The 25,863-nt window shown below is 50.1% G+C and overlaps 5 protein-coding genes across 6 annotated transcripts in view; 3 read left to right on the top strand and 2 right to left on the bottom strand.

Moving 5' to 3' along the window:
- The window catches only part of LOC108026247 (titin), a 38,947-nt gene extending 24,453 nt beyond the window's left edge, over positions 1 to 14,494 (top strand). The window contains exons 3-8 of one of the 2 annotated variants that reach the window (XM_050888940.1): positions 3,157 to 3,195; positions 4,177 to 4,374; positions 4,441 to 4,695; positions 4,760 to 11,241; positions 11,278 to 12,620; positions 12,746 to 14,494. In XM_050888940.1, the coding sequence (XP_050744897.1) occupies positions 3,157 to 3,195; positions 4,177 to 4,374; positions 4,441 to 4,695; positions 4,760 to 11,241; positions 11,278 to 12,620; positions 12,746 to 12,848 (8,420 nt within the window). In that variant the 3' untranslated portion in view covers positions 12,849 to 14,494. Of the gene's footprint in view, positions 1 to 3,156; positions 3,196 to 4,176; positions 4,375 to 4,440; positions 4,696 to 4,759; positions 12,621 to 12,745 lie in introns of both variants that reach the window. The other variant, XM_017097089.3, reaches the window with a different exon arrangement.
- A 377-nt stretch (positions 14,495 to 14,871) lies between these two features.
- On the top strand, positions 14,872 to 16,105 carry LOC108026457 (beta-1,4-galactosyltransferase 7). Its single transcript, XM_017097398.3, has 3 exons — positions 14,872 to 15,090; positions 15,152 to 15,776; positions 15,837 to 16,105. Exons 1-3 carry the CDS (start codon positions 14,994 to 14,996, stop codon positions 16,084 to 16,086), a joined length of 972 nt encoding a protein of 323 aa, XP_016952887.1. The 5' UTR covers positions 14,872 to 14,993; the 3' UTR covers positions 16,087 to 16,105.
- LOC108026459 (ER membrane protein complex subunit 6) lies at positions 16,091 to 16,640 on the bottom strand. Its single transcript, XM_017097399.3, has 2 exons — positions 16,430 to 16,640; positions 16,091 to 16,376 (listed from the first exon to the last, which is right to left on the bottom strand). The coding sequence occupies exons 1-2, from the start codon at positions 16,560 to 16,562 to the stop codon at positions 16,168 to 16,170; spliced, it is 342 nt and encodes a 113-aa protein (XP_016952888.1). The 5' UTR covers positions 16,563 to 16,640; the 3' UTR covers positions 16,091 to 16,167.
- A 265-nt stretch (positions 16,641 to 16,905) lies between these two features.
- LOC108026389 (nuclear hormone receptor HR96) lies at positions 16,906 to 21,020 on the top strand. The gene is made up of 6 exons (XM_017097311.3): positions 16,906 to 17,928; positions 17,998 to 18,054; positions 18,119 to 18,957; positions 19,969 to 20,178; positions 20,240 to 20,452; positions 20,521 to 21,020. The coding sequence occupies exons 1-6, from the start codon at positions 17,259 to 17,261 to the stop codon at positions 20,719 to 20,721; spliced, it is 2,190 nt and encodes a 729-aa protein (XP_016952800.1). The 5' UTR covers positions 16,906 to 17,258; the 3' UTR covers positions 20,722 to 21,020.
- A 152-nt stretch (positions 21,021 to 21,172) lies between these two features.
- Positions 21,173 to 25,274, bottom strand: LOC108026199 (telomerase-binding protein EST1A). Its single transcript, XM_017096991.3, has 10 exons — positions 24,935 to 25,274; positions 24,450 to 24,868; positions 23,938 to 24,387; positions 23,505 to 23,881; positions 23,292 to 23,434; positions 23,098 to 23,233; positions 22,947 to 23,042; positions 22,093 to 22,890; positions 21,726 to 21,862; positions 21,173 to 21,669 (listed from the first exon to the last, which is right to left on the bottom strand). Exons 1-10 carry the CDS (start codon positions 25,143 to 25,145, stop codon positions 21,527 to 21,529), a joined length of 2,910 nt encoding a protein of 969 aa, XP_016952480.1. The 5' UTR covers positions 25,146 to 25,274; the 3' UTR covers positions 21,173 to 21,526.
- Between the last annotated feature and the right edge of the window lie 589 nt (positions 25,275 to 25,863).

Below are 25,863 nucleotides of genomic sequence, written 5' to 3'. Positions count from 1 at the left end.
TTGGGTTCTGGGTCTGGAGAGCCTCTGTTGTTAGCTTGTCGCTCACTCCATATTGATCTGCTCGGCATTATGGAAATTATGTGATCAAGGCCAGGGAAAATGGAAATTGTTTCTGCAATGGAAATTTGCTGGCTGCAGGAGTCTGGCAATTACAGATCGATTTATTGCTCCTCTGCCCAGGGGGGCATTGTCTTTGTACCCCCCTTTTTTTGGGCTGCATCTAATTAGAAGCCAGATAAACGCAGGCGAGCTGGGTGAGAAATGGCCAGGAGACTGGGTCCTCCTATTTCCAGAGGTGGGTGTGGTCAAGTTCTTGCTGATGTTGCAGCTGCAGAATAGCGGTAAAAAAAGGAAAAACGAAGAAAAAAGAAAATAGCCAACGACAACGCATTTGGGGACAACAGGCCGGCGAAGATTTGTGTTTATTTTGTAATCTTTGAAATATTTGTGGCATGGCAAATATTTTCACTCGCCTGCATTTCCGCATAGCCAGAAGTCGCTGGAGTGTGCACTGCATGGCCTAGGGAGTGGGGCATGGGGAAAGTATGGCTATCAACGGGAATATTTTGGGAGAACTTCCACTTTTTTCGCATCTGCCTCGGGCAGTCCAGTCCACCTACAGCACTAAATAATAAAGCGTAACCAGCAAAAGGCGTGCCTGGCTCGGGGTCCCAGTTTGGCCATGGGTTTGGGTTTGGACCATGGGACTTACTGCTTTGGCCAGAGAATCCCAAGCCCAAACCCAATCCCAGAGTCCCAGAGCCGGAGCACCTAGGCCTACTTATGTAAGTAAGGCTGCCCGTGCTGCGGCTTGTATTTTATGGTTTGTGTACACATTTTTGCACACATGCGCGCCGGGTCATTCAACTTGTTGTGGTGCAGAGATCCATGGCCATGGTCAGGTGGGTGGGGAATCGGCGCAATCGGGGGCACCAAGGGGAGCAGGTGGGACGGATGGAGCTGGCAGCGGGGCAGGAGGAGCGGAGGCGGTGCGCGCGCGCTTTCCTAGAATAAACAAAATGCACGACTCGGCCGAGAGCCGCCAACAACTTTGGCTTTTTCCTGGCCCGCTGCTTGGCTGCTTGAGCACACGAAGAAGCCAAGTTGCTGCTGTTGCACTGCGAAAAAAAAAAACAGTATAAAAGCAGAGTTTGTCAACCCATTGAAAACCATAAGAAAGTTATCTTATAAGACAACAGAGAACGGATTATCTTAAACTAGGAACGCTAATTCTTGGGGAATTTAAAAAGGCCGCGAATACTTCAGTAACTTCTTTTAAAAGAACGCAAATTCTTGAGGAATATTCTTGATTTTACAAAAAAATAATACAGAAAACAATTTAAATCAAAAACAATTGGTGTTATTTCTTAAAAGTGAAACCCTTGTCAAACGAAAAACGAGTTCTTGGGGATTTTTTGAAAACATTTTTACTTGAAGAGTATTTTTATTGCCCTTGATAGAAAATACTATGGTGCCTCTTTTCGGTCAGTGTCATGTTGTGGCATCCACATCAACACCAGCAACATGCAGCACAAGCAGCAGCAGCAGCAACTTGGCTGACTAACTGACTAACTGACTGACTGACTTCTGTTTGTTGGACCGACACGAGCATGTTTGATGTGTACCACAGTCATCATGATCATCATCATCTTCGCCGGCAACTCAGGCGTCCCCATCGCAAAGATGATGTATATGTGGCTTGTTTTAGTTGTTGCACTTGCGCACTGCAAAATTGTTGCATAAGTTTGCATTACAAGGCGGTCTGCCCGGCAACTGGGGATTGTCTTGGCTTGCTTGGCTTGCTGGCCACATGATTGACTCCCATTGCCAAGTCCGCAGCCAAATTCTTCGCACTGCCAAGCGGCTCAAGTTCGGTCAAGTGGTGAGACTCCGTCTCCCAGGCCCAGCTCCCAGCTCCCAGCTCCCAATCCCCAACCCCAGCCCCAACCCAATCCCGGTCCCTCGCCGGCAATCCTTAACAGTTAATGTGTGAATTTTTATGCGTTGCCAGGCTCGCTCGCTCGGTCGTGTTGTTGTTCTTACCGCATAAAATGTAATTTACATCCGTTAGCTTCGAGTGAGATGGCGGCTCCATCTTCGCCAGCTCCCTGGTCTCTGTCCCCCTGGCTTTCCCCAGTTCGAAATTGCTACTCTGATTTGTGGCTGCCGTTCGGAGTCGGGATTCTAGCCTCGGTCGCGGCCAAATTCATGCTTATGAGCACTTGCCGTTAGGATTTTCATTGTTGTTTCGCCAGCAATTTGTTGCCAAATTGTATGGGCCAGGTTCGCCTGGCATTGCCCTTGCCTTTGCCTCCGATTTAAATGTGGATCTCGATGGCAAACGGCGGCCAAATAGCCCAGTCATTGCTTCGGCTGGCCACCCTGAGTATGCGGAAATTAAAATGTGAAATATTCGAGAAATTGTCAACCCTTCAACTAGACGCAATTAATCAAAGTTGAGGCCGCCAGCAGCAGCGGCAGCAGCAGCAATTCATAAAACAGCAATTTGTCAAATCATTTCTGCAGCAACAAGTGGCAGCAGCAGCAGCAGCAGCAGCAACAGCAACAGCAGCAGCAACATCTGGCCTTCCTGGCCAACTGTCAGCTTAGACAATTTGTTTGAGCCATTTTTCCTAGGGGGCCAGTGTGCAGTTTGCTGTGTGGGACACACGCAGCCAAGTCTCTTGGCCAGAATGGCCACTACGTGCCATTTTTCCCGGTTCTAATGCCTGGATCTGCGATGTTGCAACCAAGCCAGGCTGCATTTTGATTATGTGGTAATAACACGTTGCACGCATACAAAGGCCAAGATGTTGCTGCCGCTGCTGCTGCTGCAATTTGGTGTTGCTCTTGGCCATGGCTCACGGCTCTTGGCTTTTCGAGACCCTGTTATCACGCCGGACAAGGCTATCAAGGCTTTGGAGAGGGAGAGGCAGAGGGATTTGGCCTACGCAGGCTCCCCGGCCAATTTCAATTGCATGCTGGCACAATTAGAGTTCGGCATTCGCGGCAATGGATAAATTAATTTATTATGGTCATGACGATGGCGATGGCTAACGGATATGGCCATCGTAAAATTCCCGCCGTAATGGCGGGAACTGCAAGTATGGCATTTCATTAAATAATAAAGATTCCTTCTGCCTTTTCTCATTGCAGCCCCGCTTCAGGAATACACGGAGATCCAACAGTATTCGGGTAAGTCTAAAAAATAAACCGAGAGCAACACAGTCTTTGAGCATGGTAGCTGATTAACTGGCAGCCATAACCATCGCAGAACAGGAGCCTAATAAAAGTGCATTCAGATCGGTTTTTATGGTGATTACATTTTCGCTCAACAATGCGGAAGTGAACGATTTATGGAACCCTGGATCCCAATTTCCCATTTACCTTAAGTGCTATCAAGCTTTATTTGTATTTAATCGTTATTATAATTAAATGATATCGATTTTGATGTGATTGATTCGAGGCCTAAATGGTTAATTACACACAACAGCCTGTCCACTTGACATAAGCCGCTAATCGGAGCCCAATTATCGAGCCAATCGTCGTCATAAAGCCGCATTAACCGAGGTGTGAAGAGCGACACTGGGAAACATAAAGAAACAAGCGCTGCCTTTTTTATGAGGTATGCGGGACGCGTGAGCGCAGAGACCCAGGCCCAAAGACCCAGCCCCAAAGCCAAAGATTTCAATCAAAAAATGGTCTAGCCGCTTCACAGTAGCCGGGTAAACTGGCGCTCTTAACGTGTTAATGATGTGATGTGAAATTTATTGCGGGTGGACGTCACTAAATTAGGCAGCCACTCGGAGGCACTGGCCAGAAACGGACGCCAGACGTGCGCATATTTTAAGACTCAGCGACAGTTGACTTTTGTTTAACGACACTGATGAGCAATAAAATTTTTCCATAGAGCCACACGTATGTATATTATGACAGTCAACTGCCTGTTGGCGCTAAGCCCCCGATTTATGGCCCGGACGACACAGTAGCACACATCGCGAGGAGAATCACATGGGAGCTTAGTAGAGATGCCCCGCTTGCATAACTAATGCCTGGAATTTATTAGCCAGTTTGGAGAAGAGTTTGAAAGCATTGTCTGCGGACCGGGTTCCCAGACGGGCTGCGGCCCAGATCTCTAGAGTTCACTCTCGAATTACATGTCTTCGTTCTTTGCAGAGGGCTGCTACTACAACTATGCGCACTACCAGGAGGGCGACCGCATCATGACCAATGAGCCGTGTCTGAACTGCACCTGCCACAACCGCATGCTGATGTGCTACCTGCGCGTCTGCCCCTTCACCAAGCCCATTGGCCACGACTGCATCGTGGAGAAGCGGGAGGACCAGTGCTGTCCCATCATCACCTGCCCAGAAGGTGAGTTCTCATGGGGAAGTGCTCTCGAGCCACAGATGTTTATTGGTTCTTTCCTTCCCACCGCAGTGCCCGTGGATGTGCCCTACCACTCCCCGGAGCCCGGCACCGAGTTGAGCATCCCCGAGAAGTTCGGCTGCAGCATCGAGGAGAAGTTCTACCCCGAGGGCGCCCAGGTGCCATCGAACCCCAACAAGCCCTGCGAGCTCTGCTACTGCATCAACAACCAGACCAAGTGCGTCATGCAGGAGTGCACCCTGCACGTGGACGGCTGCCTGCCCATCTACAACAAGGGGTCCTGTTGCCCAGTGCGTTATAGTTGTGGTAAGTTGAAAGACAAGAAATATCTAAGGAAATCGTAACTCACATATGAAATTCCCTTCTGCAGACCATGAGAACGAGTTGGACTTTGTGGACCAGTCGACCACCACGACAACCACCACAGTGCGCCCCACCACTGGCTTCATCCTGGCCAGCACCATGACGCCACCAACGACCATGGACTGCATCCACAATGGTGAAGTCTACGCCGACGGAGCCTCCCTGAAGGGCAAGAATGCCTGCGAGCACTGCTACTGCATGCGCGGCGATATCGTGTGCGCCGTCCAGGAGTGCGAGGTGCCCATGATGGCCGCCAACGGCAAGTCCTGCAAAGCGATGCCAGCTGCCGAGGGCGAGTGCTGTCCGAGCAACTATATCTGCGAGGATGACAGTGCCACCACCGAAATCGTTGAGATCACCACGCCTGAGAGTGTTACTTCGGTGCCAGCCAAGGGCATTCACGCCGAGATCCCCAAGGAGGATGTGGACCTGCAAGAGCACATCGACGACGATGAGAAGGAACAGGAGAAGGAGAAGGAGACTGCCACTGAAAGTCCTGCTGCGGAGCTGGGCAGCGGAGAGGTTGAGGATGAAGAGGAGGAAGAGAAGGATAGGGTAACCACCGCTGCTCCAGTCCACGTCAAGGACGAGAAGGACTTCTCCTTCGAACCCGAGTCGTCTACCGCCGGCATTCCCTCCGATTCCAGGATCGATGTGCCCTCGTCCACAGAGGAGGTCAAGGAGTCGTCCACCGAAACCGCCGAGGAGGATATCGTCAAGATCGTCACCACCCCGGAGCCTGAGGGTAGCGGCGAAGAGGATGTATCTAAGCCTGCCCAAGTTCCCAAGAAGGAAATCATTGAAGATGAACTCATTAAGGTCAGCACTTCTGCTCCTCCCAAGGCCAGTCCTGAAGAGGAAGCCGTCGAGGCCACCACTGCGACATCAACGGAGGAAGAGGATGCTAAGCCCTCGACTGCCGGACCAACCAGCGAGGAAGAGGGTGAGGGTAAGCCCGCGTCTGCGGAGGAGGGAAGCGGTGAGGAAGAGAAGGATGTCAAGGTCACAACAGCTCCAGAGGAAACTCCAGAGGAAGCCAAGCCCACTTCCGCTCCAGTTGCAAGTGACGATGAGAAGGAACCAGAATCCAAGCCTACTGAAGGCAGCGGCGATGAAGAGCAGGAAGTCAAACCCACTTCTGCTCCGACTGTGGGTGAAGACGACGAGGAAGTTACTTCAGCTCCCGAAGAAAGTGAGGAGCAGGAAGAAGGCAAGCCCACTCCAGAACCATCAGCAATCGACGATATTGAACCAGCCAAGCCCACCGAATCCGCAGAGGAAGCCAGCAGCGAAGGAGAAGAAGAAATTGCCAAGGGAACCACACCTGCTGGAGACGCCAGCGTTACAGGTGAGGAGGAGATCATCCCTGGAACCGTACCTCCCAGCATCGAAGATGAAATCGTTCTCCCTGTCGGAGAATCTAGCACCGAAGCAGAAGAGATCGTTAAGGCTACCACTCCTGCCGGAGAATCCAGCAGCGAAGGTGAAGAGATTGTCAAGGAAACCACACCTGCTGGAGAACCCAGCAGAGAAGGAGAGGAGGAGGTCGTTAAGGCAACCACTCCTGCCGGAGAAGCAAGCAGTGAGCCCGAAAAGGAGATCGTTAAGGAAACCACACCTGCCGGAGAGCCCAGCAGTGAAGGCGACGACGAGATCGTCAAGGGAATCACACCTGCCGAAGAAACCAGCAGCGAAGGCGACGAAGAGGTCGTCAAGGCCACCACTCCAGCTCCTGAAGCCGACGCCGGAGCCGAGAAAGAACCAGAGACACCCACTGCAGCTCCAGCGGAAGAAGACTTGGCCAAACCCACAACGCCAATTGCTGAGACTGAAGAAGAACCCATTGCCGGAACCCCCATTCCAACTGAAGATGTCAGTCCCGAAGAAGAATTCGTTAAGGCCACCACACCAAAGACTTTGGGAGAGCAGCCCCAAGCCGCAGAAGAGTCCACCGAGTTGCCAGTTGAAGAGGGCGAGCTCCCAAGCTCAACCGGTGCTCCAGGAATTGCTTCCTCGACCGAAGGTGTCGATGTTGCTTCTGACGAAACTACTAGCGCTGCACCTGTCCGAGCTGGCGACAAGGAGGCAACCGGTGCCACCGAAGACAAGGAATCCGAAGAGGTTGAACAGGATGCCACCGACCTGCCAGTCGAAGATTCTGTCCAAAGCTCAACTGCGAAGACACCAACCACCGAGCAGGCTAAGGAGGAGTCCTCAACTGAGGCTGGGGAAGCTGAAGTCGAGTTCTCAACTGCTAGCCCCGTTGAGAAAGAGGAGCCTGCAGACAAGGATCACAAGGACGAGGAAGATGCACAGACAAGCACTGATCTGCCAGCCAAGTCTGATATTCTGCCACCTGCTGTCGATGCCGAAGCCACTACTAGTCAACCCGAAACAAGCGATGAAGCCGCTACAGATAAGCCACCCGCAGTTTATTTGCCGCCTGCTGGTGACAAGGACTCTACGGAAGAATTGGGAGCTCCTACAGAGCCATCTGCCCAAGAGGAGCCATCTAAGGAGACCACTCCAGCGCCCCAGGAGGCCCCATCCAGCACTGCTAAGGTTGACAATCGCAACGACTTCGAGGCAGAGAAACCCACCCAGCCACCAAGTGGCGAGGATCAGAGCTCCGTCTCCGAACCCCTGCCCGACATGGATCTGCCCGCTGTTATTCCTGGAGAAGGCGACTGCCTGGTGGAGGGCAAGACCTATGCCAACAACACTGTCGTGCCCGCCACCGCTCCCTGCGACGTCTCCTGCAGATGTATCAGCAGTCTGGTGGCCTGCCAACAGATGGAGTGCAAGTTGCCCGAAAACCTGGAGAAATGTACCGTGGCTGCTGATCTGGTGGATGGTTGCTGTCCCACTTACGTCTGCGATGAGAGCACTGAAAGTGCTGAAAAGGAACAGGACTCCACTGCCAAGCCTCAGGACAAGATCGACGAGGATGTCTCCGAGATCAGCACCGAGCAAATTCCCCAGGATGTCGGCATGCCCACTGGCATTACTGACCAGCCTCTTTCTCATGTCAAGCCCGAGGAAGAAATAGTGCCTGTGACCTCTGTTCCCACCCAGGTGGATGAATCTTCAACTGCTAAGGCTGACAAGAAACCTATTGAAGAATCCGAGGAGGATAAGAAACCGGTTGAAGAATCCGAAAAGGATAAGAAACCAGTTGAAGAATCAGAGGAGGATAAGAAACCAGTTGAAGAATCCGAGGAGGATAAGACCCCAGTTGAAGAATCTGAGGAGGATAAGAAACCAATTGAAGAATCCGAGGAGGATAAGAAACCAATTGAAGAAACAGAAGAGAAGGAGAAGCCTGCTGTCACTCCTGCGGGTGAAATTGATGAGGACACCCAGAAACCTCTTGAAAAGGAACCCAAGCCCGAGGATGAGAAGAAAGCAGAGGATGAATTCGAGGTATCCACTGAGAAGCCAGAGGCATCCACTCCCGCCCAGTTTGCCGACGATGCTGAGAAGGAGGCTGAAGATAAATTGGCCACCACTTCTACTCCTATTTCAAGTGAGGAAGAATCCAAGCCAGTTGATGAAAAGAAACCAACTGAGGAAGAACCCATCCCAGATTCTGAAATCCCTGCCAGCACCACTCAGCCACAGAAGGAAACCCCTGAAGCCTCTACTGAACTTCATACTGCTGATCTCGACAAAAAGCCAGAGGCCGAGGAACCAGCACCATCCACCGAAGCACCTGAGTCCGACAAGATTCCTGAAGTTTCGACCAGTTTCCCAACTGGAGATGAGATTGAGGAATCTGACAAGTTCACTACCATTCCTCCATCTAAGACTGCTGCTGCTGAAACTGAACCAACCGGCGATGAAGATATTGTTCCTCCAACCTCTGTCCCAATTGAAAGCGAAATTGAAGTTAGCACCAAAAAGCCAGACCTCCATGGACCACCACTACCCACACTCGCTCCGGAACAACCAGAGAAGAAACCAGTCGACGAAGAGAGCTCCACTGAGGCTGAGATCAGCACTGAACCAAGCGCCGAGGTTGAAAAGGAAACCTCTGATGAGACATCCGAGTCTGACAATGAAATCGAAGGTGACGCTACTCCTGCTCCTGTTTCTGCTGATGAGGACAAGTCACCGAGCACTGAGAAGACTGTCGAGGCCGAAGAAAAGGCCACCACAGTTGCCCCGGCTATTGGCGATGAAGAGGAGGGCAATCTGCCCAAGCTGCCCCAGGATATCCTTGAAGAGGAACTGCCTGTCGCCATTACTACCCCAGCTCCAGCAAAGGAAGAGGAGGAAGAGAAACCAGTCAAGGATGGAGAGAAACCAATTGAAGAAGAACAGAAACCAGTCGAAGAAGGAGAGAAGCCCATTGACGATGAGACCTCTACATCTTCCTCTGCTGAGAATGAGATCGAGCCTGAATCTGATCGTGCAACCACTGTTGCTCCTGCTAAGGATGAGTCTAAGGCACCATCCACTGAATCTCCTGCCTCTGATGAGAGCAAGGAAACTCCTGAGTCTGAAGTGCCCGCAACCGTGGCTCCTGCTGATGAGAAGCTTCCAACGAGCAGTATCACTTCCGATGAGGAACCCACCGCCACTTCTGCTCCCTCTGCCAAACCTGGTGAAGATGTAGAGAAGGAAACTAGTAGCGAAACAGCCACAGGAATTCCAGATTCTTCTGAAGAAGAGGATAAGGAAACATCCACCGATCTTACTCCATCTGAGGCTCCAGAAGAGAAACCTGAAGCTCCTGCCAAGACCCCAGAGGAGGAAGAAGAATCGGTTGGTGCCACTACAGCTTCAACGACCGCTGATGAAGTGCCCGCTATCCCGAAACTGCCAGAGGAGGTCCTTGCTGAGATTCCGAAACCATCTACTGAGACTGGAGTTGAACAGGAAGACGAAACTACTGCTTCTTCACCTGTTGACCAGAAGGAACCTTCTGTTACCTCGATCCCATCTGCTGAAATTGACGAAGAAGCCACCACAGCTGGTCCTATCTCTGAGAAGGATGAAAAGCCAACTGAGGCAGAGAAACCCGAGGAGGAGAAACCAACTGGAGAGGAGCCATCTAAGGAAGAGAAACCTTCTGGAGAAGAGTCGTCTGAGGAAGAGAAGGAGAAGCCCACAGAGGTATCTACTGAGGGTCCCACCAAGATTGCCACCCCAGAAGATAAGCTTGAAACTCAGGCTGCCTCCACTGAGGCTTCCGAGGAGGGATCCACCGAATCTTCTGAAGAAATTGAGCCATCGACTGAAGGAACTGTTGATGAGCAGCCCGAAGACAAGCTGCCCTTGCCCACAGCCCAGGCTCCAGTTGAGAAGACTCCCGAAATCTCCACTGAGGTGCCAACTGAAGCCGAGAAGCCTACAACCGTTGCCCCTGTCGCAGCCGATGAAGATGTCACTGCTCCGACCGAAGACAAGATTCCCTCAGTTTCCAGTGAGGAAGACGAGAGCCCAGAAGTCACTACAGCCTCTCCATCAGCGGCCGAAGGAGATGAATCCAAGAAGCCTTCTGATATTGAACCATCTTCCACTGAAGAGATCCCAGAGACTGAAGACAAGAAGCCCGTGGACGAGAAGGAGTCAGAAGAGAAACCTGAGTCTGAGGAGGCCGTGCCTTCCTCCACATCGGCCCCAGCTCCTGGTGAAGACATCGAAAAAGAGGAACAAGCCACTTCTGCCTCCCCTGCCGAGGAGGAGGGAGACGAGATCAAGCCAACCAGCGCTCCGGCTTCTGAGATTCCCGAATCAACTGAAAAGGAGCCAGTACAGGAAGTGGAGGTCACAACGAAGCCCATCATCGAAGAATCTGAAGAGCAACCAATTGATGAGGCCGCCCCGGCAACTTCTGGACCCACTGAGGAAGCATCTACTGCCGTCCCCACCAAGGAGGAATCCAGTACTCCATCTCAGAAGAAGGACGATATTGATGTCACTACTGCTGCCAGCCCAGCTTCACCTGCTCCTCAGGACGATGAAACTAAGGATGCCACCACTGTCCAACCGGTGTCTGATGAGAAGGAGGTGTCTGCTCCCCAGGACGACACCAAGACATCCATCGATGTGTCCACTGATTCTCCCATCGCCCAAGAAGATGAGGAAGAAGACAAAACCGAGGCTCCATTGGCGCCTGCCGCTGATTCTACTGATGATTCCACCACTCCTTCAGTGCCTTCTGCCATTGACATCGACACGAAGCCCATGGATGAAGTTATGTCGCAGACTATCGATCCCCATGCCGCCGAAGAATCTGCGTCCAAATCCCCTGAGGATGAAGACCAGTCTCCCGCAACTGTGTCTCCCCAGTATGCTGATAAGATTCCAGCTAGAACCGGTCCCCATGATGCTGATAAGACTCCAGACTCTGAGACTCCCCAAGATGCTGAGGAAGTTCCAGCTCCAGCAGCTCCTCAGGATGAAGACAAGATCCCAGCTACAGTTGCTCCCGAGGCTGACGTTGAAGTCCCTGCAACATCTGCTCCTCTGGATGAAGAAAAGGTTCCAGCTACTGCTGCACCTCTGGATGAAGACAAGACTCCTTCCACAGCAGCTCCTCTCGATGATGAAAAGATTCCAGCCACAGCAGCTCCTCTTGATGACGAAAAGATTCCATCGACATCCGCTCCTCTGGATGATGAGAAGAGTCCTGTTCCAGTTGCTCCAGTTTCTCCTTCTGTTTTCGATGTGGAGCCAAGCAGCGAGAAGCCTTCTGTTTCAGAGGACGTTGGTGAAGAGAGCACCGAACCAGCTGTCGACGATGCTGAGGAAAGCACTGACGAGCCCACAGATGATGCCAAACTGAAGAAACCCACTTCAGCGCCAGCTGTGCCATCCGAATCTCCAGTCACAGAATCTGAGATTGTGCCGGAAACAGAAGCTCCAGAGGTGGAGAAGGAGGTGCCAGAGAAGGCCACTGAACAGCCAGAGGTTGAGAAGGATGTGCCAGAGAAGGCCACTGAACAGCCAGAGGTGGAGAAGGAGGTGCCTGAGAAGCCCACTGAACAGCCCGAGTCGGTTGACGAGAAGACCACTCCAGTGCCAGCTGTGAAGCCCAGCTTGGACTCCACCGAGGAGGGCGAGGAGTCCGTCGAGTCCGAGGAGGAGCACGCTCCAGTCACGGAAGCAGCCGACAAGGAGGACGAGAGCAAGGAGACTGAGGAGGAGACTGACAAGAAACCAGTGCCAGAGGAGCCTGAGGTTCCCGCCGTGGTTTCGGAGATTCCGCAGCCAAGCGAAGAGGCCGTTCCCACCACTGGCCACCCACTGTTCCCACACCTGCCCAGCAGCACCACCAAGGCGCCAGCTATCGATGATCGCGTTGGCGATGAGGATGAAGAGAATACCACCGCCAAACTGAGTGTCTCCAGCACCACAGAGGCCCCTGTGACCAGCGCACCATCGACGACGACGGTGGCCAGCCAGCAACAGCAGCCCATCACCCCGCCACCCTACGGCCACGCTCCCGAGTACGAGGACGAGTACGATGAGGAGGAGGTCTTCGGACCCGGAACCTGCCGCTACGCCGGCAAGCTATACGTGTCCGCCCAGCAGATTCCACGTGACGATCCCTGCGACTTCTGCTTCTGCTTCCGCAGCGACATCATCTGTCTGCAGCAGTCGTGCCCGCCGCCAATCGCCGGCTGCCACGAGGAGCCCATCTCCGGCTTCTGCTGCCCGCGCTACGAGTGCCCCGTGTCCATGGCCGCCGTGCTGAACATCACCACGAGCACGACCACCACCAGCACCACCCTGCCGCCCCACTTCCTCCACTACTCGCACGGCGAGGCGGTGAAGCACACCGGCTGCCTGATCAACGGTCGTTCCTACCGCGTGGGCGAGCAGATCGAGTCCACGAGCGGTCCCTGCATCAGCTGCACGTAAGTGGAATAGAATTGGGAAATCCAAATCAGTGGTGACCGCTTTGCCAGTGACCACTGGTTTTTCCCCCAAATTAAATCAATGGACTTCCCCATAATTAACCTGGTTTTCACATCCATTTCAGTTGCGGCGGCGACGGCAAGATGAAGTGCGATCCCCAGCAGTGCGTCCCCGAGCCCACCATGCAGCAGGTGATGGCCGCCGTGGCGTCGGGACGCAAGAGATGAACCACCAGCCATGCTCACTAAATATAATTTAACTAATTCTTAAGCACTGCAGACAACAATCACGAACCGACGAACCAACCAGCCCAGATAGCACCACTCGCCAACTAGCAGCAATAGCAATAGAGATCACCAGATACCAGATCCATCCACCATCACAAAACCAGATAGATACAGAATCTTGAGAGCCGAAATCGCAAGCGCAAATCGGAATAGAATAGAATAGGTGCCCAAGCCAAAAGCAATAGTGAACCTGAACCTGAACCTGCACCCACGACCAGGACCAGATGCAATAGTGTTAATTTGGGTTTGCCGACACACGCACTCTTTCAATTGGATTACGCCCCCACTTGTTTCGGATTAGGTTACGTTACGGTGACGAAGCAACCAGTGATATTGTACTGTATACATAGTATAGGTGCAATTAATTTAGACGCGCTCACTTAAAACGATTACTTATTTGTATGTGTACTAGTATTTTTGGGCTTGTGACCCTAGTGACAGGACATATAGCCACCACAGCAGCCGACGTAGCGCGTGCCTTGTAAGGTCGTTCATTGTGCCCGCCGCCATACAATCGCTTTCAGGAGACTCTCACAGCACCCCCAACAGCACACACAATGCGTACGCATGGCGATATAATATTCCGGAACCGGATCGCAATCAATGGCGTTACGAAGCCACGGCATTCGGCCGCCGGACTGGATTCTAGACTTGCCCCAGCCGGCGGCTCACTCTTCTCCAATGCGCTTTTATAGTATTTTAGTCACCTTATTTTAAACATTATTATTTTTGTGTATAATTGTTGCTTCTAGTCTTCTTTTGTTGCAAGAGCAACGGAATCGTCCTGTAACACGCGCACAACCCGATCAATCGATCGATCGAATCAGATCTTCAGATCAGATGAGATCGCATCGGATGGCATCGGACCAGTTGAATCAAATTGAGTTGAGTTGAGTTGAGAAACTGTATCTTCTATGAACTATTCCAAGCTTTCATACTTTTATATACAAAAGAATACGTGTAGAGTGGAGAAACGAACGAACTAGTTTTTATAGCAATTTTACAAACGAACGCACGAATTGCATAGTTTTAACGGATTGAATTTGTACTTTTCGCCCGCTGCACCTGAAACTCGCACCAGGGTCAGGTGCAGATGAGGTGGCCAAACCGTAGTCTACATAGAATTTTTAGATCAACTGAAACTGAAACGGAAACGGAAACTAAATACGGAACCGCAGATAACTATGGCTACTGCTCGACTGACTGAAAATCGCACAGCTCGAAGAGGAGTTAACTTTGTAAACTATTTTTTTAACTGCCAGCTGCCGCGCTGGTGATTACTTTATTGGTCGTAGAATAGAACGAAACGCCGGGATCTTCAGTCACTTGAGCCTTAGCAATACGCCGTACTCTTCAGAACCACGCTGAATGGATACGCATAACAATTAGTTTTATATAATCTCTAAAGATAGTTGTAGCCCTAAGTATTTAATTTTAAAAATAAATAAATAAATTTTAATTTAGATCTTATTTATTTGATATGTCTTTTAAGAACAGCTCTTGTGTTTCCATACCTTATCATAATTTATATGCAGCTATTCTTTGTAATCTAATAAATAAATACAACGCTTTTTATTGAAATGTAAGCACGGGGACTATTTACTTGAAGAAATGGGAATAATGGCTATTGAATCTAAAATAATCAATTGCGGCGGGCCATGCAAAATTTGTGGTTAAATTTATAAAAAAAATATATGATGTTTCTAGGGACATAAAAGTGAAATAATAAGAAATAGTCAGATAACTAAGTAACTTGAAGTGCAGTAAAGGATTCCAAATTTAATAATGTTAATTTTTAAATACTTAAAGAAGATTTTTTACATAGCAGGAAACTACTGCAATATAACACATATCACTAAAATATAAGACAGGTACAAAGGCTATTTAAAAATACGTTACTGCTTACCATTTTTTATGAGAGTTCGATGTTTTTGAATCAAGTAATCGAATATATCTCGACTTTTGGTATTTTTTGACGGTTCGGCTGCGGGCATACTTCCAACCGGCAGCAAAAGTTTACAACATTTTCCGCTTATGGAAAGAATCCGTTCAAGCCCCTGGACCTCTAAGTAGAAGCTCCTCCCAATGGTGAATATATCCACCGTCAATTGGCTCTTCGTCTGCGGCCTGTCCTTCTGCCTGGGCGGGATTGCGGTGCTCAGTTTCATGCCGCTGGGCTCAGGTGCGTATGCGAAATATGAGGACCTGCTATAAATACTGATCCGGAACCGCTCTTTTTATAGACTGCGTGTGCCCGTTGTCCAATCCGCTTAGCAGGCTGACCGGCGGCGGAGGAGGTGGAGGATCGACGCTGCAGAAGCAGCCGCTGGAGGAGAAGCGAAAGGAGCCACATGACCACGGTGCGTCCGTTCACAAGATGGCACTGCTGGTGCCGTTCCGAGATCGATTCGAGGAGCTCCTCCAGTTCGTGCCCCACATGACCACCTTCCTGCGGCGCCAGGGCGTAGCGCACCACATCTTCGTGCTGAACCAGGTGGACAGGTTCCGCTTCAATCGCGCTTCCCTGATCAACGTGGGCTTCCAGTTTGCCAGCGATGTGTACGACTACATAGCCATGCACGACGTGGACCTGCTGCCGATGAACAACGATCTGCTGTACGAGTATCCCAGTAGTTTGGGTCCCCTGCACATCGCCGGACCCAAGCTGCATCCCAAGTATCACTACGATAACTTTGTCGGAGGTATCTTGCTGGTTCGGCGCGAGCACTTTAAGCAGATGAACGGCATGTCCAACCAGTACTGGGGCTGGGGACTGGAGGACGATGAGTTTTTTGTGCGCATCCGGGATGCAGGACTCCAGGTGACGCGGCCACAGAACATTAAGACTGGCACTAATGATACATTTAGGTGAGGCACTGCTCTCCGACAAACAAGTCACTAGGTCTAATGTGTGCTATTATTTCTCAGCCATATCCACAACCGCCATCATCGCAAGCGGGACACCCAGAAGTGCTTCAATCAGAAGGAGATGACCCGCAAGCGGGACCACAAGACGGGCCTGGACAATGTCAAGTACAAAATACTCAAGGTGCACGAGATGGTCGTTGACCAGGTGCCGGTGACCATTCTCAACATTTTGCTCGATTGTGATGTAAATAAAACGCCTTGGTGCGACTGCTCCGGAACGGCAGCGGCCGCCTCGGCGGTACAAACCTGATGGGTTGTGTTAAACCAAAGATCCTATGTTTATTTCGCTATATATGTGTTTGTTTGTTTGTTTTGACTTGTTGTAAATGCGCTAATACACATGAACCATGCCGTAGAGGAATGTCCAGAAGAGCACGTAGGTGCAAAGGCCGCCCATGAACTGGTTGGTCAGCAGATTTCTGCGGTTGATGAAGAACTTGCGCCACTGGGTGCCCGACTTAAGCAGTACCAGGATCCAGAGCACGAAGACGGACAGGAAGTAGAACAGAAAGCCCAGGGTTCCGCTCAGGCCCAAAATACCTGAAAATGAGGTTGGTAAATTAGCTGAAACACCATAAATTGGTTCCAATTACCCGCAGCGCAGCCCGAAATGGCGGCCATCGAAGTGCGACAGTACTCCACGGCGGATATGTTGTTCCTGATGGCACCCTCGCTGTAGGCGATGATTTCGCCCGTCTTGGACTGCGTGGTCTTTACTCGGTTCATTTTAATTGATAATTTCTACTTTACTTTAATTTCTGGGAAAAATATTCTCCAGCTGTCAGCTTCGATACTAATATCGATTGGCAGGACCGATAACTATCGCTAATAGCTGTTGCACTCAGAAAAATCCTTAGCTGAACATAAGCAATAGTGGAAACATAATGTCCATTTTTTTTAATATATTTATAAGGGAACTAATTTTTTAGACATAAAGCCACTACATTAAATACCCATATTAATTGCCTTTGCTTTGAACTGTATATATACCCACAGTTTATTATTCAATCAGAATTGAGTTCATTTTTGTCCAGTGCCCGTCTCATAATTGCGTTTGCCATTCGCCCGGGCACGTCGCTTGTTGTTATTGGGATTGGGCTGGAGCGCTCGGACGGACAGTAATTCATTAAAATATGTGGTGATAACGCGAGCTGCCGAATTCTGCGTGCAATTCGTGCGTTTGACGTGGGTACTAACTGCTATGCTGTCGCGCGGACACTTGTTTTGATTCGCGCACTTCCTGCCTGCCCCACAACACACACCACACACCACCTGGGCCAACCCAAGTGACCAGCCACCCACCCAGCGCCTCCTCCTCCTCTGCCTCCGCCGCCAGCAGCAGCTGCTCCACCATACCAGGAAAGGCAATTAAAAAATCAATCAGAGGGCCCTAATTGAAAGCTGAAAGCTGCCTCCGTCGACATGTCGCCGCCGAAGAACTGCGCGGTGTGCGGGGACAAGGCGCTGGGCTACAACTTCAACGCGGTCACCTGCGAGAGCTGCAAGGCCTTCTTCCGGCGCAACGCGCTGGCCAAGAAGCAGTTCACCTGCCCCTTCAACCAGAACTGCGACATCACAGTGGTCACCCGCCGCTTCTGCCAGAAATGCCGCCTGCGCAAGTGCCTGGACATCGGGATGAAGAGCGAGAACATCATGTCCGAGGAGGACAAGCTGATCAAGCGGCGCAAGATCGAGACGAACCGGGCCAAGCGTCGCCTCATGGAGAACGGCACGGATGGCGGGGATCACGATGGCGAAGGCGAAGGAGGTGACCACAAGGCGCCGGCGGACAGCAGCAGTAGCAACCTGGAGCTCTACTCGGGATCACAGGACTCGCAGAGCTGCGGCTCGGCTGATAGCGTTGCCAACGGGTGCTCCGGCGGACAGGCCAGATCCACGAGCACTCAGGTCAATCCGCTGCAGATGACCGCCGAGAAGATCGTCGACCAGATCGTATCCGACCCGGATCGTGCCTCGCAGGCCATAAACCGGCTGATGCGGACCCAGAAGGAGGCTATTTCGGTGATGGAGAAGGTGATCAGCTCACAAAAGGATGCCTTAAGGCTGGTGTCCCACTTGATCGACTACCCAGGTGGGTTTCTAACACTTTCCTAGGCGTGTGACCTTCTCCGCTAACCCATGATACCCTGAATCGTTGCAGGTGACGCCCTCAAGATCATTTCCAAGTTTATGAACTCGCCCTTTAATGCGCTCACAGGTTGGAGCATTGACTATCTTGTTTTGTAACATGTTGTTTATTATATACTTATTTAACTATGCAGTATTCACCAAGTTCATGAGCTCACCTACGGACGGAGTGGAAATCATCTCAAAGATAGTTGATTCACCGGCGGACGTGGTGGAGTTTATGCAGAACCTGATGCACTCGCCAGAAGATGCCATCGACATTATGAATAAGTTCATGAATACCCCGGCGGAGGCCCTGCGCATCCTTAATCGCATCCTGAGCGGCGGTGGAGCAAACGCAGGCCAGCAGACAGGAGAGCGCAAGCCATTGCTGGACAAGGATCCAGCGGTGAAACCTGCTCCGCCGGCGGAGCGAACGGACACCGTCATCCAGAGCATGCTGGGCAATAGCCCGCCAATTTCGCCGAATGCTCCCGCTGCCGTGGATTTGCAGTACCACTCGCCCGGCGTTGGGGAGCAGCCAAGCACATCGAGTAGCCATCCGTTGCCTTACATTGCCAACTCGCCAGACTTCGATCTGAAGACCTTCATGCAGACCAACTACAACGACGAGCCCAGCCTGGACAGCGACTTTAGCATCAACTCGATCGAGTCTGTGCTCTCCGAGGTGATCCGCATCGAGTACCAGGCCTTTAATAGCATACAGCACGCTGCCTCGCGGGTCAAGGAGGAGATGTCCTACATGGGTGGCGGTCAGCCCACCTACGGAGGCTGCCATGCAGCCGGCAACAATGGGCAGCAACCGCAGCACCTGCAGCAGCCCATTATCGCCCCCTCCAGCGTGCAGGTGGATCGCGAGTTGAACGAGGCGGAGAAGATGAAGCTGCGCGAGCTGCGCCTGGCCAGCGAGGCTCTCTACGATCCCGTGGACGAGGACCTGAGTGCCCTGATGATGGGCGATGATCGCATTAAGGTAACCACCAACCCTACGGTATTAGCCTATCGTTCTTTCATTTATGGCCCCAGCACCATGGCTTATCTAATCGGAGTGTGCGAGCGGCGCGATATATTTGTACATTCGGCACCTGGCAGTTGGTGGCCACTCGGTGATTCAGTGCGTATCTCGATGATGGCCCGTGGGCCGAGTCTCCTCCGACGGCCAGTTTCTGGGTGCCCAGCAATGCGCCTCTCCCAAATGTAAACACACTTTCAAATGGGGTGACTCGTGGTAAACGAATCAAATTAATAGAACTTGCTGTCAATTTTCCTTTAGTTCTTAAAGAGCGTTAAAAATAATTTGAAGTTATATCAACGCCAGCGAAAGCTTTTATATTTTTGACTAAGAAAACCGGCCTTAAGCTATGACCCTAAACCACACAAACACCCCATTCAATCTAAAGTTTTCATTTTTCTAGCTGACTATGTAAACACAAATGTGGTTATTTTTCGATCAAACCAGATACATATATTTATAGCCAGCTCTATCTTTATGCTTGGAGATGTGTCAACATTATCACTAGACCTTAGGGGTCCCATCCGAAGTATCCAACCATGATTCACCTCTTCCGCGAATTCTGCCCCAATAAATTGAGGCACCCTAGCTTTCCAGCAATCAGAGCGTCTGCTGTGCCAAGAGCAGGGCAGACAGTGGCTTTATCAGCCTCTGGGCGTGCCAATTGTGGCATTATCAACCATTATCAAGAGCACCAGCAGGCGCTCATGAGTCTCCCAGCCGTCGATTCGGCCGTTTTATTGTCGCTTAGACTGTTTACCGTTTTCGCCCCATCGCAATTAGCACATTTCAGTATTGTTAATTAGGAAAAACGATACAATTTTGACGAAATATGGAGCAGCCAGGTGTTGGGCGCTATGATAAGCGGTGCCCCACCACCGCCACTCGATTGAGTCACCTTCCAGGGAGAAGCCTTTACGATTATGGGCGATTATAATGGCCACCTGTGCGCTCTGTTTTTGTCATCGACAGCCCGACGACACTCGCCACAACCCGAAGCTACTGCAGCTGATCAATCTGACGGCGGTGGCCATCAAGAGGCTTATCAAAATGGCCAAGAAGATAACAGCATTCCGTGACATGTGCCAGGAGGACCAGGTGGCCCTGCTCAAAGGCGGCTGCACAGAGATGATGATAATGCGCTCCGTCATGATCTACGACGACGATCGCAACTCCTGGAAGGTAAGATAGATGAAAGATATATATATATATTGGTATAATATAATAATAATGTACTCGACAGGTACCCCACACCAAAGAGAACATGGGCAACATACGCACTGACCTGCTCAAGTTCGCCGAGGGCAATATCTACGAGGAGCACCAGAAGTTCATCACAACCTTTGACGAGAAGTGGCGCATGGACGAGAACATTATCCTGATCATGTGTGCCATTGTCCTCTTTACCTCGGCTCGATCACGAGTGATACACAAAGACGTGATTAGATTGGAACAGGTGGGTCCTATAAATCTTCTTATGTATACAAGTAAATTATAAACCTAACACCTCTTTTTATCCCTTAGAATTCCTACTATTATCTTCTGCGAAGATATCTGGAGAGTGTTTATTCCGGCTGTGAGGCGAGGAACGCGTTTATCAAGCTAATCCAAAAGATTTCAGATGTGGAGCGTCTGAACAAGTTCATTATAAATGTCTATTTGAATGTTAACCCATCCCAGGTGGAGCCGTTGCTGCGTGAAATATTCGATTTGAAAAATCACTAAACCGATGTGTGTCGCGGGGCATTTAATGCCCATGTGGACGGAGTCGATGCCCAATGATAAATGATCAACGAGCTGTAGTTGTTGTTGTTGATGTCTGTTTTATCTGTCGCTTGTAATGTTAGATTTTAATCGAATGTGATTGTTAGATTTGCATATACTGCATAGATTTTATATTTCTACATCAAAGAGAGCATATTTAGGATACCAAGTGCAAAGCAACACAATCTAAATGTAATGTACACCGTTTAACTAGTTTCAAATAAACTAAACACTGATGCAATAAATGATATGAAAATATAGGTGGTCCTGTGGTATTAAAGTTTTTAAATCTAAATAAAACCTTATTTTAAAATATTCCTCTGCGGTTTTATTAACTATTTTGATTATTAACAATCCTAAAAAAAGCTTCTTTACTATAACATGACTATCCCACCAATAACAACCAATGCGATTGAACAACAATCCAAAGTGATTTAATTATTCCGAAAGTCACAAAATATAAGTTTGAAGTGAGGAAAAACAAATTAGATTATCGGAAGCCAACGTGATGTGCTCCGACAAAGCACCACCACGGGGAAGCACCTCAACATCCGCGCCTGTGTACCCGTGTCCAGTCCTCAGGAACCCACGTCGTGTACGTATTTTCGCGGCCAGCGTATGTGTCTGCATCTGCCGACCCCGACTTACATAGTCATTTATGTATAATGTAGGTAATATAATAGCTCGAGCTCGCTCCGCACCGCATCCTGCGACGGGCGAGTCCGTTTACATTGTTAGCCGGTCCACTCGCGATAGAAAAAGGCTTTCAGGTCGATTCGCGGCAGTCCTTGGCCCACTGAAGGAACTCGTCCAAAGCACTGACCGCCAGATTCCGGGAAAGAGCCTTCACACGCAGATTGCGATCGGTGGTTATTAGAACCAGTTCCGTTTGAATAAAACACTTGCCATCTGTAATGGATTTCATATTAGTTTAGCTTTTACAAGGAAAAATGAAACAAGCTCACCTGTGCATTGTTCAGACCTGGCCGTTTTCGATACAGCCATAGCTGTGGCCAGAATTTTGTCGTCATTGGAGAGATACTCCTCCTCAACTAGGGCGAACACCGAGGCATTAACAAACGAGCCTTTTGTGGTGGCACACCTGGAAAATGAGTTCGATAAGCAATGATCAGCAGGGTAAATATTGTCGAACAACCATGACTAGTCTTTCTGTCATCATAACAATGAAAAGGTCATTTACATTATCAGCAGTAGAATTTCAACCGGAATGAAAACAATTAAATTAGCTAATCGCCATAAAAAACGTAATCGGAAATCAGTAACCTATAAATTATCTGCTGAACTCGGAAAAATAAACCAACGAAAGCTTACTTCACATTGCTTTTGGCCGACTTGATGAACTCCAAAGACTTTTTGGCGCGCGAAGACACCTCGTCGAAATGGTGGATGCGCTGCGTCTGCTTTGAGCTGCGGTACGAGTCCAGTTTAACGCCCTTGGAGAGACCATCCAGTTCCTTGACCACCGTCAGCGGTATAATGAGAGTGTAGCGCTTAAACTCCGTGGAGAGTTTCTCAAAGTCTTCCAAACAGTCGATGAAGCAGTTGGTATCGGGTAGAAGGTAGCGCGGACGCACCTCGATGTAAATTTTGGTGTCCACGAACTTGAGGATATCCTCCAGCCTGCTAGTGCATATCTGCTTAACCTTAGCCTTGGCCTCGAGCTCCTTCTTCAGCTTGCACAACTGCGAAACATCGGCATCGGTTGAAGGGCACAGCATCTCCTCAACAGCATGGTTTTGCATCTTGGCGGGATTCCCTGCCAGACCACAACTCTCGGCGTCAAAGCATTCCAGGGCATTCTTCATTGCTGCGTTTAGATCCTCAATGGTGAAGCTAGAGTCCAGCGACTGCTGCAGCGCCTCCTGATGCTGGGCATAATAGTCCTGGAACAGTGCAATCCTTCGTATGCGCTCCAAGAACTGGAGGCGTTCCGTTCCGCGTTTGAGGCAATCCTTGCTCATCGGCTCCCGACCCAATGGATTAAAGCCGCTAAGGGCAATGTCCTCATCCAAAGCGATTTCTTTTTTCTCCAGCTTCTGCTTTCCCAGCAGGCAATCAATGTACTCAAAGAGGGTACCAAGCTCAGCCCAGCAATCGATGAAAGAGTGTCTGTGGAGCAAGGAAATGTTATATAATGCAATTAGGCTTGGAGACATGCTACATACTCCTCTGTCCTGACTGGTTCCCACACGTCCACATTGATGCTCAGCCAATGCACATAAACCTTGACATACTGCAGATAAGTGTTGACGGTGGTGAAGCTAAAACAAAGAGAAAGTCAAAATAAAAACTTATGAGAGTAATTTTCAAACCCACTCTTCTTCAGGAAGACACTGGATATTGCTAGAATCCTCCACAAAAGCGGCCAGCAACTGGTTTGTTTTCTTCAGCATGAGTCCAAAGAATGAGTTGGCAAAATTAAAGCTGTGATAACGCATCTCGCGTCGTGACGCTACACAACAACAAAGAAATTAATTTTAACCATGCTTAGGCGTTATCATCGTTCATACTTTTTCGCTTGTTGTGCTCGACGACGAACAAATTGAGTGCCACTACTTTCAGCAGTTTGGAGCGTGACAACAGGTTCTCGTGCTTGAGCGCGGCGCCCATTTGGATCAGCAGTTTTCTCAGCAGCGGGTATAACGAGTCCACACTGTGAATGATTTCAGAGTTATGTGATACACCGGTTTTCAGCTTTCACTTTCACCCAAAAATTAACTTACTCTGTGCCTGTATACAGCTTGCCTATCAAGTATAGATACAGGGAGACTATGCGCGGCATAAGCTCCTCCGGGGGCATCTCCTCGTACCGAGTGACTTCGGCCACGGTGGCCTTATTGCCCTTCGCCTTGTTTCCCTTATCATCGGTGCGATGCAAGCGCCTGATTCCGTCCGGATAGATCCACACCTCCTTGCGCATCTGCTTGGACTTCTGGTTCTTAGGGGCTGCATAGTGCATGGGCGATTGCTTCATCTCGGTCTCCTCGTACTTGCGCCGAATCTCGTCGAACAGATCCAGCAGGCTTTCCTTGGCCGTCTGAATCGAGTTGGAAGTCAGCAAGCTGCGCACATAGTAGTAAACGGCATCAAAGCGTTTGTGCTGAAAGGAATATTAAGATTATAAATGATACAAAATGTTGCTTCGAATCCTCTTACATGATAAATGGAAATGACCGCCAGCTGGTTATAGGGTGCTCCATTGCCGGGCACCAGCTCCTGTGCCCGCTGATAGTACTTGGCCGCCTCCATGTAGTCCGTGGCCTTGACATGGTTTACCCGGTAGCGCGAGAGATCGCCCAGGCAGATGAGCAGCCGTTGGGCCACCACCTTTAGGGCGCTCTCACAGCGCGACGAAGCCACGCACTTGGCCATTAGCTTCTCGTAAGCCAGGCGATAGAACTTGGTGGCCTGTTCAATCAACAGGAGCGTATGGGCGTGGGCCTGATCCGACTGCTGCCGCTTAAGGTAATCCCGCACATTGTAGAAGAGCAGTTTCCAAAAGAAGACATCGACCTTGTGCTCGCAGACGAACTTCAGCTGCTCCAGCAGCAGCTGCTTGAAGGCGTCCTGCAGCTGGCCATGAATGTAGCAGAAGTTCTTCCAGTTCTAGAAGAGAATTCATTGATGAGTAATGCATTTCTTAGGTGATTTACTCTATATATACGTACTATCAGTATAAGATTTCTTTGATTCAGAACCATAAGCTGATCGTACAGATGGACTATGTTCTTGGCATGGGGCAGGCTTAAGAGGGGCTCAAACCAGTCCGGATGCTCGGTGGTCAGGCGTGTGCGCGCCACTGGCGACTGCGGAGCGGCGTGCTCCTTGTCCTTGCCCAGATGCGAGTTGCGACCCTTGCGACGAGCATTGTGTACGCCGCCTCCCTTGCCCTGACCGCTCTTATTCCCTCCGCCACCTCCTCCTCCTCCGCCTAGTGCTCCTCCCATCGAGGTGGCCACTCGCAGGATGCCCGGTATTCCGCACTCGCGCGCCACTTTCCCGCTGGTATCCAAAACGGGATGGGCCGCCTGGGCCTGGGGACTGGGTTTCCCAGTGGCTGCATTGCTCAGGATGTGGCGACTGGTGGCTGGATGGTGAAATCGGGAGATGTGGCTATAGACCCGATCGTGACTCACACCGCACACACACTCACCTGGCCTTGAGGCGATCGCCGTCGGAGCAACTGGCTCCGCATTCTCAGCGTTTTCCGCCTCCGCCTCCGCCTCCGACGACGTTGTTGTTGTTGTGGCTGCTGCTGCTGCTGCGTGGCTGCAGCTGGCCGCGATTTTGTTCTGCAGACGTTTGGGCAGCGTCCCAATGATCAGCGATATATCATTTTGTTCTCTCGCTCCCTTTCGACTCATATTTCAAGCGATGCTTTTGCTGTTGCATTTATCCCTTTGTTGGAAGTTTGTCAAATGTTTCGAGTGTAAATTACGCCTCGAAAAGTCTCTGGTGTGACCGTGTGTGCAGCAGTGTGACCAGGTCGCCGTCAATGCTTTTTCGCCAGCTGGCAGTCGCATCCTGGTGGCGCCAAACTGCTTGAACTCAAACTGGGCGGCGCCAAAACTGCTTGGATTCAAACTGCTCTCGCGCAACGAACAACGTTGACTCTCTTTTATCAGAATGCTCGATTAAAGCTGGGAAATGGAGTGTTTGAAATCCACTGAACATTTAATCTTTGCAATTACTTACCATTACCAAAAAATAAGAACTTCCGCAGGCCAAGTGTATACACCTTAATGTCCATTGCCATCACTTGATTTTCCTTAAAATCCTCTAACCAAATCTCATCCTCCAGTTTCTTTTGATTTCGACCAAACTTTTCATACTTTTAATGTTTCCTTAAACTAAAAATAATAGCTCTTTAATCAAATAAGTCTTTTGCATTTTAGATTATGAGTTCGCTTTATGCTTGCATCTTGTTTGCAGGGTTTAATTTTGTTACGTACATGACTTTCGTTTTAATATACTGTTTCAGTCTTCCACTAACGTATAATTATTGAATAGCGCTGTGAAAGTAATAATATGCGGCCCATATTGCTTGACATGTGTAAGTATTACTTCGAAATACTATTTTAT

This window comes from Drosophila biarmipes, chromosome 3R (genome assembly GCF_025231255.1).
Source record: "Drosophila biarmipes strain raj3 chromosome 3R, RU_DBia_V1.1, whole genome shotgun sequence".
In the NCBI taxonomy this organism is placed as follows: domain Eukaryota; kingdom Metazoa; phylum Arthropoda; class Insecta; order Diptera; family Drosophilidae; genus Drosophila; species Drosophila biarmipes.
This window is presented reverse-complemented; position numbering and strand designations above follow the sequence as displayed.